The sequence below is a fragment of the Uranotaenia lowii genome, chromosome 2 (assembly GCF_029784155.1).
Source record: "Uranotaenia lowii strain MFRU-FL chromosome 2, ASM2978415v1, whole genome shotgun sequence".
In the NCBI taxonomy this organism is placed as follows: domain Eukaryota; kingdom Metazoa; phylum Arthropoda; class Insecta; order Diptera; family Culicidae; genus Uranotaenia; species Uranotaenia lowii.
The window spans coordinates 226,686,256-226,698,456 of NC_073692.1; the positions used below are offsets into that span (position 1 = coordinate 226,686,256).

The following is a 12,201-nucleotide window of genomic DNA, read 5'->3' on the forward strand; positions in this document are numbered from 1 at the left end:
GCTAAGCCTATCTGAGAGTTTTAATTGGAGAATTTGAAATTCCATCACTACGCAAAACGGATTCGAATTTAAATTTTGATGTTGAAAATTTTAGCGCTAGAAAATTCCATTCACAATCGCCATCTGGTGCCGAGTAGATTCGTGGACCTATGATGATTATGTTTCAGGTATGAGGGATTTCTACTGGGAGGTTTTTTGTCTCGTTAAACTCGAGTTCATCGGCCGCTGATTTTGTCAAGTCGAACTGTCTCGATCCTTCTTACCGTTTATAAGATCTATATGGACTCGCCTTGTGGAGAGTCTCAGCCGGGCAAATTAATCTTGGTGTGTCGTCCCTTTTAAGGGTGGTGCATAAGCGGCACGCTTGCACCGTATCGGACAGTTTACGGCTACAAATTGAAGAGCCGCAAATTCGACATCGTAGCGCTGCAGGAGGTATGCTGGAAGGGCTCCACGGTACGAACGTACACAGATGGTCGTGCCATTTACCAGAGCTGCGGCAACACACACGAGCTTGGAACAGCTTTTATAGTGATGAGAAAGATGCAAAAGTGCGTTATCGGGTGGTGGCCGATCAAACCACGAATGTACCGGTTGAAAATCAACGGTCGGTTTTTCAACATCAGCATCATCAACGTGCACAGCCCTCACCTCGGAAGTACCGGTGACGACAAAGACCAATTTTACGCGCAGCTGGAGCGTGAATACGACCGTTGCCCAAAAACATGATATCAAGATCGTCATCGGGGATTTTAATGCTCAGGTCGGCCAGGAGGAGGAATTCAACCGACAATTGTAAGGTTCAGTTCGCACCAGTGACCAAAGAAAACGGCCTCAGACTTATAGATTTCACCGCCTCCCACACAAGTACACCTGGAGATCACCGTACCAAATGCAATCACAGATCGACCACGTTTTGATCGACAGCCGGCTCTTCTCGGACATCATCGACGTCAGATCCTGTCGAGGCGCCAACATCGAGTCAGATCATTATCTGGTGATGGAGAAGATGCGCTCAAAACTCTCCGTAGTGAGCAACATACAAAACTGACGCCCACCTTGGTTAAATATCGTACGGCTGAAGCAACCAGAGGTTGCGGCAGACTACGCGCAATAGCTCGAAGCAGCGCTGCCGGCAGAGGATGAGCTTGACAAAGCCCCTCTCGAGGACTGGTCTGACGAGAAGTGTAGGAGAGTGATGGACGAATAGAATGCCCGGACAATTGGCCGATTGCCTACACCGGTTGATATAAAGTCCGGATTTGGTACACAGAACAGCTACCGGAGGAGTAGAAGGACGGGGTTATATGCCCCATTTACAAGAAGGGCGACAAATTAGACTGGGCGACAAATTGACAATGTCCTAAACGCCGCTTACAAAGAGCTGTCCCGAATCCTGCTCCGCCGCCTAACGCCACAAGCAAACAGATTCGTGGGAAGTCACCAAGCCGGCTTCATGGAGGGACGGTCAACGACCAGGGACCAGATCTTCACATTATGGCAAATCCTCCGCACCATTTATTCATCGAGTTCAAAGCCGCATACGACACGATCGACCATAACTAGCTACGGCAAATCATGCACGAGAACGGCTTTTCCGGGAAGCTGACCAGGCTGATCAAGGCAACGATGGATGGAACGCATTGCTGTGTGCTGTTTTCGGGTGAATTGTCGAATTCATTCGAATCGCGCAGGGGGCTTCGACAAGACTTTGTCTATCTCGGCTTACTGGTGACGGCAGACAATGACACCAGCCGTGAGATCCGGCGGCGGTATACGCGGAAGTCGCGCCTACTTTGGACTCCACAAGCAACTGCGGTCGAGAAGACTTAGCCCTCGCACGAAGTGTAACCTGTATATGACGCTCATTAGACCGGTTGTTCTCTACGGGCACAAGACATGGATATTGTTCGAGGAGGACCTGCTTACACTCGGAGCATTCGATCGACTAGTTTTAAGAACCCTCTTTGGCGTTGTGCGGGAGAACGGAGTGTAGAGGTAAAGGATATACCACGAGCTCGCGCGTGTCTACGGCGAATCCAGTATCCAGAAGATGGTGAAGGCTGATGGCTACTTTTTGAATATACTTTGACGATTGCCAGCTTCGAAGGAAACCGAGGTGAAAGTGAAGAGAGGCTGATGTGAAGAGTAACTGAAGGTGAAGCTCTTTCAAATGAAGCGTTTTGTAGGCTCATTTTCGAGTGACGATTGACGAGTGAAATTGCGAGGGCTGGTTGTGTGTGAGCCTACTTGGTTGAATATTTCTACTGAATCAAAGCAATCGAAAGATTCCCTGGAATTCAACCACCGTATAAGAATAGTTCAGATACCGGTATTTCGATAGCAACTTACTGTCTTCTTCAGTGAGCGTTTTCGATCGATCAATCAATCTTTTAATCGAAAACGCTCACTGAAGAAAATAAAGTTGCTATCGAAACACCGGTATCTGAACTATTCTTATATCGTGGTTGAATTAAAGGGAATCTTTCGATTGCATTTCTTTATTTCTTACCATCTTTTCGGTATGGTGCGTTCTGTCCACTAGTTTTGGCGTTTTACCCCCTACAAAAATATAATAAAAATCGTGTTTTTATCATATTCTTTCTTTTTGATAATACGTAAATCTGACCCCTGAATCGTAGTAAACTTTCAATTTGGTTCTTAGATCATTGGTATCGCTATAAGTAGCGATTATGCCTAACTGGTGCGTCTTGTACAGCTTTCCCCTAATTGTAGGCAACATTCAAAGCCAAAATAATTAACTGGATCGCCACATTCCAGTCCCACCCTCTTTTGGGAACGAATAAACAGCTGCTAGCAGAAGTTTGCGCTGACTTGTGAATTTCCAGAAAGTATTTCACATTGTTATTTATCACATTTTTGTAAAGTATCGCAGCGCTTATGTTGCTACCCCACTAGAATCGGTATGAAATTGCCTTTTTGGTGAATATAAATTTGTTGCGAAAATACTCCATTAATATTCTCAAAATCCAGTGCACAGTTGAATTTAAATGTAAGAAAATTCAAGATATTGCAAATTGACAAAAAGTTTGAAAATTTGTCAAAAATGTTGTGTTTCGTATTTTGAAAATCTAAAGATGCGAAAATGTGTACTGCATCAACTTTCCAAAACATCTTTCAAAATTCTTCTGGTGTTACTCAAACAATGAGGGTTCATTGATTAAAGCTTACGGTTTTAATACCACTTTTTTACATTTTTGTGGTCAGGATTTTAAAATATTAAAAAAAATATATACATATATATCCTTATGCGCAACGAATAGCTTCTGACTTCAACTTTCTTGGACATAAAGTGAGCATTCCGTAGCTAATCAACTTTTTTCCGAAGCAAGTTTTTCGGATTTTTTTAGACTTTGGATAATGTAAAACTGTAGTGTCGTAGCTGATATTGTCTGAAAAACATATTTGAGTTATATTACGAGGTTTCCAAAACTATCTATTATATAAAATTCTCTTGTAACGGTGTTTGTAGTACTACTCCTCCGAAATGACCCAACCGATACAAATGAAATTATTTTTAGAATATTCTGTAGGCATGCGAATCGGTTTATATCGAATAAAAACAACAAAAAGTCGCATCAATTGTCCGTAATCATTAAATCTATTATATAAAATTCTCTTGTAACGGTGTTTGTAGTACTACTCCTCCGAAATGATCCAACCGATTCAAATGAAATTATTTTTAGAATATTCTGTGGGCATGCGAATCGGTTTATATCGAACAAAAACAACAAAATGTCGCATCAATTGTCCGTAATCATTAAATTTGAAATAAATTGAATCAAATTAAAGTCATGGCCTTCAATTTTATCGAGATTTTCTTTCTTTTCGGCGCCGGGTGGTTTGTTTTTCGTCTTCATGGTCGAGACGTCGCGAGCAAGCGTCGTAGGAGGTTAGTAACTATGGCATGGCATACTGTTTAGTGAGAATATTTGGGCGCGCATTTCTCAACCAAGTATAATTTCAATGCATGTGGTGGCCATATGAAGCCTAGATGTGTTTTTTCTTCTTGATTCCTAGATCATTTGTACAGCACACAGTAAAGAATGACGCTTACATTTGATCCAGATTGATATTTTGCCGATCAAATCAAAACCATTTAAACGATATGAAAAAATTAAAACTTTAATTCGTGTTATTTAAAGAAGGAATTGTTGTCTGAATAATATGAATTTAGTACTGATGCGTATGAAATAATGGTATGACTCTTTGCGGACATTTGAAAAAAGAAAAATGGAGAGATTTGGTTTATAATCCAATTCGCTAGAAATATTTTTCGAACATGTACAAATGTGCTTCACAGAAGTTGTATCAAGCGCCTTTAATTTTATAGAACAACCACAAAATCCGTTGCAAATGAACAGACACATGAACTGAACAAGAACCTGTCCTTTAAAATAGATTATATAGGATTGATGTTCATTTAAAGGCCGAATGCAAAGAATTGCAAACGTTCAACATTTACAAAAAAATGTATGCATGGTTTCTTAATTTATAAATGGTTGGGCCCAAATACACAATCTGACTAAATAAACTTAACTTTTTTTTAAATCGTTCACCAAAAAACTGTTCACAGGTTCCCAGTTTGTTTACACAGAATTCAAGTACGTACTTAACATAAATGTGTGTTTTTGTTTAACAAATTTTGACTACATAGAAGAGACTTTAGATCCGATTGTTTGATGTAAATTTTTTTTGTGATTGATTTTCCAGAAGCATAATTTTTTTTGATAGCAGAAGCAGAATTTTTTTTGATAAGTTTTTATTATGACCTAAAAGTGTTGAAAATAATATTAACTCCTGTCATTTCACACGGTGAAACAAGTGGCAACACGCCTTTTAGCCATGAAACACATACCAATTTTTCTCTAAAATAGTCAGATAGGGTATCCCGAGTGTTAAATTCTAAGCGGATATTTAAAATTTTTAAATGTCGAGGTAAATTTCGAGGTAAATGTACATGAAAATTTCCAGAAAAAAGAATGAAATGATCGTAGCCTTAAAAGATTAGTTCTTTTTTATGTATTTAATTTTTCAAAACCTGCATTCCAATTAAATTTTATTGAATCTTGAAAATATCACATAATCTTAAATAGAATCGCAAATCATCTTCAACACTATTTAGGAAAATATTAAATCAGACAACAATGGTTTAAATTGGCAGGTATGTCTTTAAGGAAAAAATGAAAATAAAAATGCTTTAATACGGTTGAATAACAAAAAAATTAAACATAAATTTTCTCCTTTCAAAACCAAATTCAATTCCTTTGAACATTAACCCAATAAATAAAGTCTTCTTGATTTAATTTGCATTTTTTGCTCGAACAAATAAAAAAAAAGGGCGAACTTTTTTTTTGAACATGATTTTGATGAAAATATGGAAATAATAAACCACTGCTTCCAAAGGCGAGGAAAGCGAAGCTGCTTGAAAATGGTTTGTAAAAAATCTTATCTAATGTTTTTATTTCTCCAGTTCTAAAAACAATATACCATCAAAAGCTACTCGGGAGCTAAAAGTGCTGCGCTAGGCAGAATATTGGGCAAAACTCCATAAATTGTCCCGATATTAAAAATTCTTCTTCCATAAAGTTTCATATGCAATGAATTCCAATAAATGAGAAACTTTTGATTTCGATTTAAACCTTAAAGTGAACTCGAGCAAAGCGGAGAAAATCAACTAAATGGTATACAATAATTAAAACATAGATATAATCACATATGTTATTTATGGAACAAGTTATAATGAGTAGATTTTTTTTAAGCAAGAGGCTTGCCAAGTTTGATGGTAACGTTGCAACGCGTTGAGTGCTGAAAAAATCGAATTTGCAACGGGAAGCTGTTACCTGATTTCATTCGCCAATATTCAAAGCATCCGAATCAAAAAAAAAAAAAAAGTAAACGAAAAGGATTCATGTAATATGCATGTAAAATTGATAGGAGAGAATTTTTTAATAATTTATGAAAAGACCCGTGGAATTGAGTTAAAATTCCTGGATTTGATTCCGATATAATTAAGCGGGACAATTCGAGCAAACGGAAAAGATGGATATGTTAAAAAACTAGGACATGTTCAAGAAAGCGATACGATTAACTACTCAAGACTTGATGTTGGTTTTTAGTCAAACAGCGAAAAAAAAAATTAAATTGACGCCAAGTTTAACATGGTAAGACGAAGTTTACCGGGTCTGCTAGTTTTGCAATAAATTGAATCAAATTAAAGTCATGGCCTTCAATTTTATCGACATTTTCTTTCTTTTGGGCGCCGGGCGATTTGTTTTTCGTCTCCATGGTCGAGACGTCGCGAGCCAACGTCGCAAGAGGATAGTAACCATGGCATAGCATACTGATTGTGATTGGAAATATTTGGGCGCGCATTTTTCAACCAAGCATAATTTAATACATGTGGTGGTCATATGAAGCCTAGATGTGTTTTTTTTTCTTCTTGATTTCTAGATCATTTGTACAGCACAGAGTAATGAATGACGCCTAGATGTGACCCAGATTGACATTTTGCCGATCAAATCGAAACCATTTAAACTATTTGAAAAAAATTAAACTTTAATTCGTATTATTTAAAGAAGGAATTGTTGTCTGGAAATTATGAATTTAGTACTAATGCATGTGAAATACAGACCCCGTTCGGTTTTGGCAACATTCGATTTTGGCAACATCCGAACGGTTTTTAGAAGCGACATTACCTTTTAGTTTTCTCTATAACAGGACCAATAAAATTTAGACAAACACCAAACATACGTTTTTACGTTCAGAAATGGTGAAAGAATACAACAACAAAAACCAAAGTTTTTTTTAGAAAGTTATAAAGTATTCAAAAATTACAAAGAGTTGAAAAAAAATCAAAATCAAATACAATAAAAAGACTAAAAATAAAAATGACAAAGTCAACTGAAAAATGATGAAGTACGACAAAAACATCAAAAATGACAAAAAAAAACAAAGAAATGCATCAAAAACATGAGAAAAAATAACTATAACAATTCTAAAAATGGTCGGAAATCGCCTTAAAATAACGTAAATGATAATTAAAATAGTTATTTACGGACATTTGAAAAAAAAGAAAAGAAAGATTTGGTTTATAATCCAATACGCATAGAAACATGTTTCAAACATGCACAAATGTGCTTTACTGAAGGTGTATCAAGCGCCTTTAAATTTACAGAACAGCCACAAAATCCGTTGAAAATTAACAGACACATGAACTGTACAAGAGCCTGTCCTTTCTAATGGATTATACAGGATTGATGATTATGAAAAGAAGTGCAAACGTTCAACATTGACAAAAATGTATACATTATTTCCTAATTTATAAAAGGTAGGGCCCAAATAAACAACCTGACTAAATAAACTTATCATTTTTAAATCGTTAACTGAAAATCTGTTTACAAGTTCCCTGTTTGTTTACACAGAATTCAAGTACGGACTTAACATTAACGTGTGTTTTTGTATAACATATTTTGGCTACATACAAGAGACTTTAGATCCGCTTTTTTTGTTGATTTTTTTCTGTTTTTAATATTCTAGAAGCATAATTGTTTTGGTAGCAGAAGCATAATTGTTTTGGTAGCAGAAGCAGAATTTTTTTTATAAGTTTTTATTACGACCTGAAAGTGTCGAAAATAATATTAACTCCTGTCATTTCACACGGTGAAACAAGTGGCAACGCGCCTTTTACCATGAAATATATGATAATTTTTCTCTAAAATATTCAAAATTATTAAATGTCTTTGTAAATGAAGGTCTTATGGTAAAACAGTATTCAGTAAAATTGAAGTACCAACCATTATTTTATTCTGGAGAAAAACTGCAGATATATCAATGAACGGTGATAAAAAAGACAAACGGGAACAAGTATTAAATTAATTTTAAAGTCTTTTCTTTTTGAAAGAATATAAAAGATGAACTGTGATGATATCCATTTGCACTTGCCCCGATGTTTCTTTAATGAAAATAACAATTTATAATTAAAAAAAGACACTTAAATGTTTTTTAAGGTTTCGAGGTAAATTTACATGAAAATTTACAGAAAATAGAATCAATGAAATCATCGTAGCCTTTACAGATTAGTTCTTTTTCATGTATTTAATTTTAATTTCCAATTGAATGTTATTGAATCTTGAAAATATCACATATTCTTAAATGAAATCGCAGATCCTCTTCAGCACTATTCAGGAAAATTTTAAATCCGACAACAATGGTTTAAATTATCAGGTGTGTCTTTTAGGATAAAAAAGAAAATATAAATGCTGTAATTCGGTTGGATAACAAAAAAAATTAAACATATTTTTCTCATTTCAAAACCAATCGTTTAATTGATTTATTGGGTTAATGTTCAAAGGAATTTAATTTGCATTCTTTGCTCGAACAAATAAAAAAAAAGGGCGAATTTTTATTTTTGGGCATGATTTTGATGAAAATATGAATATGAATAACCACTGCTTCCAAGGGTGAGGATAGTGAAAAAAAATCTGCTTGAAAATGGTTTTTAAAAAATATTCTCAAATGTTTATTATTTCTTCAGTTCTTAAAAATATACCGTTAAAGCTAAATATTCGGGAGCTAAAAGTGCTGCGCTAGGCAGAATGTTGGGAAAATACTCCAAAAATTGTGCGATATTCAAAATTCTTCTTCCATAAAGTTTCATATGCAATAAATTCCAATAAATGAGAAACTTTTGATTTCGATTTCTACCTTAAAGTGAACTCGAGCAAAGCGGAGTAAATCAACTAAATGGTATACAATAAATGAAACATAGATATAATTAACATATGTTTATTTATGGAACAAGTTTCAAAGAGTGGATTTTTTTAGCCAGAGGCTTACCAAGTTTGATGGTTCCGTTGAGTGCTGAAAAAATCGAATTTGCAACGGGAAGCTGATACCTGATACCATTCGGCAATATTCAAAGCATCCGAATCAAAGAAATGTAAATGAAAAGTATTCATGTAAAATGCATGTAAGATTGATTGGAGCAAATGTTTTGATAATTTATTAAAAGACCCGTAGAATTGAGTTGAAGTTCTTAGATTTGATTCCGAGATAATTAGGCGGAACAATTCGAGCAAACGGAAAATATGGATATGTAAAAAAACTAGGACATGTTCAAGAAAGCGTGACGATTAACAACTCAAGATTTGATGCTTTATTAAAGTCAAACAGCAAAGAAAAAATGGAAAATAGAAGCCAAGTTTAACATGGTAAGACGAAGTTTACCGGGTCTGCTAGTAAATGTTATAAAAATTGGTTTAGAAAAAAGAGAGTTATAGCGGTTTTAGTCAGGAGTATCAAACTGACACTCCAGGAACTCTTAAAGGTGAAAATTCCAGGGACGGATGAGAGTTATATAAACCATCTCATTATGTCACAATTTGTTTGAGTGGTTGATAAAAAAAAACAAATTACTTGAAAAATGTTCGGATTAAGTCTTATTTGAAATCAGCCAATCGATTAAAAATCAAGCTTAAAAAAAAGGCGATTGAAGATCTTTTGATGCCAGCCGCTTCTCATTATGTCGAGGAATCTCTAAACTTCAATCTTTAAATTTTAGCCTCATCTCAGAACACGAACGAGCTACTTTGAACGAACTAGTTGAAGCGTTTCGAATTTATCGCATTTTTTCTTACCATCGCGAGTTGATTCCAAGAAAATGAAATTATCTTTAAGCAGTAGGTACACTTGATTTCTTCAGCGTAATTTCCAAGCAACCAAATTAAATGATTTCAACAGAGATTTCTTTCTTTGACAAGAAATGTAGAAGGATGAGTTTAGAAAATTTTCGGAAACTAAAAGGGATGAAAAACGTTCACAACTTATTATAAAGCTAGGTGCCTCATTCATTTGTTTAAAGCTGGAAAACAGTTCAACTTTCTAGTTCTCACCTAACTTATTCGATCTACTTTTAGCACAAATCATGAAACTGAAAGATATAAGTTTTTTAAATAATTTTGTTTAAATCTTTAAATTACACCTCATAGATCATAAAGGTACTTCTCTTAAAAAAACGACAAAAAAAAACCAAACCATACCTTTGAACTGACGAAGTTCAACTTCAAGATTCGCCAAAGTTTTTGCTTTTATGTTTCTTCCTGTGGATTTCGAACTACACGACGGGAAAAAAATAGAATCGCGGATGGTTTCGTTATTTTTATACCAACATTTTTTTTTGCTGTTGTTGCTTCCCGATTTGGATCGAAACTTTATGATGAAGGATGACGAGTCGGTTCAAAGTTTAACGGTCCGTTTCTAATGTTTTTGTGTGTTGGGTGAGCAGTTTTTTTTACTCATTTCTACCTTCTCTGTCCTTGCTCTTGGACATCTTCACCGGTCTGTTTGTTATTCAACAGAGGCCTGTCCGGTCAACAACTTTCAGTCAAGAGCATTTTTCCGCTCCCAGGGTTTTTCGCGAGGGGATGAGATGTGTTGCTCATCAATAAACACAGCCATTTTATTGTGGGAAAATGGGTTCAATTCTGTTTTGGAAGGTGACGTTAAACTGTTTATTTTTTATTTGGAGTGTCTCTCGTTTTCTAGTTCGAGTCATGAAAAATATTTAGAAAACATTGTTAATGAATAAAATTGAAAACAGAATCACTTTGATATTTTAAAATCAAGTTCCAAGCACAGCTCAAAAGTAAAATCAGCAACTGATGGCATTTCTACTTTCTTTTCTTCTGCACAGGTATCCAAAACCAGGAACTAGGAATCCAACCATCACGCTCAAAGTTGCTGACCTAGCGGACCCGAAGAGTATCCGGACCAGAGATCTCACGCCACCGCCAATTCTTCTGAACCAGTAAGTGATTTTGTTCACCTTTTTGCCCTGTTTCTGAAATCGAATGGACTTGCATTTGAACCCTTTCATGGACAGTTTGCTACGAGTTTGTAGAATAAAAATTAGACGAAATGCTGGTGCCATTATCTACGAGCCCCTAATTAATTGGCCGTAATTAATTACACAGCATTATTCAAAAGAATGTCAAGAGAAAGTTAAAAGTAAATTACTTCAAAATTTCATGTTTATTTTGATACAAATAACCCAAAAAACGCTTATGACACATTCCACGCGCTTGTACCGCTCAAAAGTGATTTTTATTCGTTCGCGTATCAAAAAATCTGAAAATTGTCTATAACTTTGATAACTCAAATCACTCAAAACCAACGGAAAAAAAGAAAAAAGTTTTTTTTAAACATATTTTAGATGATTTTGAAAATCAGTTTTTTGTTGGAAAAAGAAAACACGGCTTCAATTTGTAGAAAAAATAATTTGTTTATATCCAATGTAGTTAGTTTGAAAAGCGAACAAAAATAGGCGCAAATGACGTCACAAAAAAAGGGAAGTTTTTTAATTTTACGAGAAAACTCTGACGTTTTTTTAAATAAAAAATTTAGATTTTCTTTGAAAATGATAAGACGGTTCTAAAACTCTCAAATTTATAGAAATCGGTTGGAATCTAGCTGAGTTACAACAGCGCGAAAGAGTGAATTCACATCACAAAATTTGATGTTTCGTAAAATTTTATATGAAAAATGTGCTCTGAAAGCTGTTTTGACCCTCCAGATGGTCGGATTTTTACAAATCGAGCATAATTTAGTTAATTTTTTTAAAATGTTCATTATTTTTAAATAAAAATACACAAAGATTGAAAAAAAAAATTATTTTTTTTGTGAATCTTTAAATGAAGACAGTAGTAATTTTAACATATGATCCCTCAATATGTTGCTATTCAAGTGCCAATCAAAATAAGGAAAAAGTTGCAGGTGCAGATACTGAAAATTTATGATTGTAAAAGTCGGAACAACAGAATATCGTTTCTGAAAGGGTACATAAAATTTGAAGGCTCCAAAGAATGGTTCAGTATAACCACAGGTATAACTGTATATTCGTGACGTGAATTCAGTCAATTACCCTGGTCTGTTTGAACTGAGTGAATTCACGTCACAATTTCAAATAAGCATAACTTCGTTCGTTGTTGTTCAATCGAGAAGCTCCGTACATCAAATTGTGGGTAATTGTTTTCTTTACAACTGATTTGAAGACACCGATATTCTAACAGAGAGAACAGGAAATCAAAGATGTATGTTCTAAAGTCCGAAATGGTTAATTCTAGCGTGAATTCACGTCACAAAAGAAATCAATCACAACAAAAACAACTTAAATTTTAAAAT

At 35.0% G+C, this 12,201-nt stretch overlaps 1 protein-coding gene across 2 annotated transcripts in view; it reads left to right on the forward strand.

Moving 5' to 3' along the window:
• Positions 1-12,201, forward strand: part of LOC129745575 (venom dipeptidyl peptidase 4) — an 810,441-nt gene that overhangs the window by 731,857 nt on the left and 66,383 nt on the right. For both annotated transcript variants that reach the window (XM_055738722.1, XM_055738721.1), the window contains one exon: positions 10,715-10,828. In XM_055738722.1, coding sequence (XP_055594697.1) covers positions 10,715-10,828 — 114 coding nt within the window. The remainder of the gene's footprint in view (positions 1-10,714; positions 10,829-12,201) is intronic.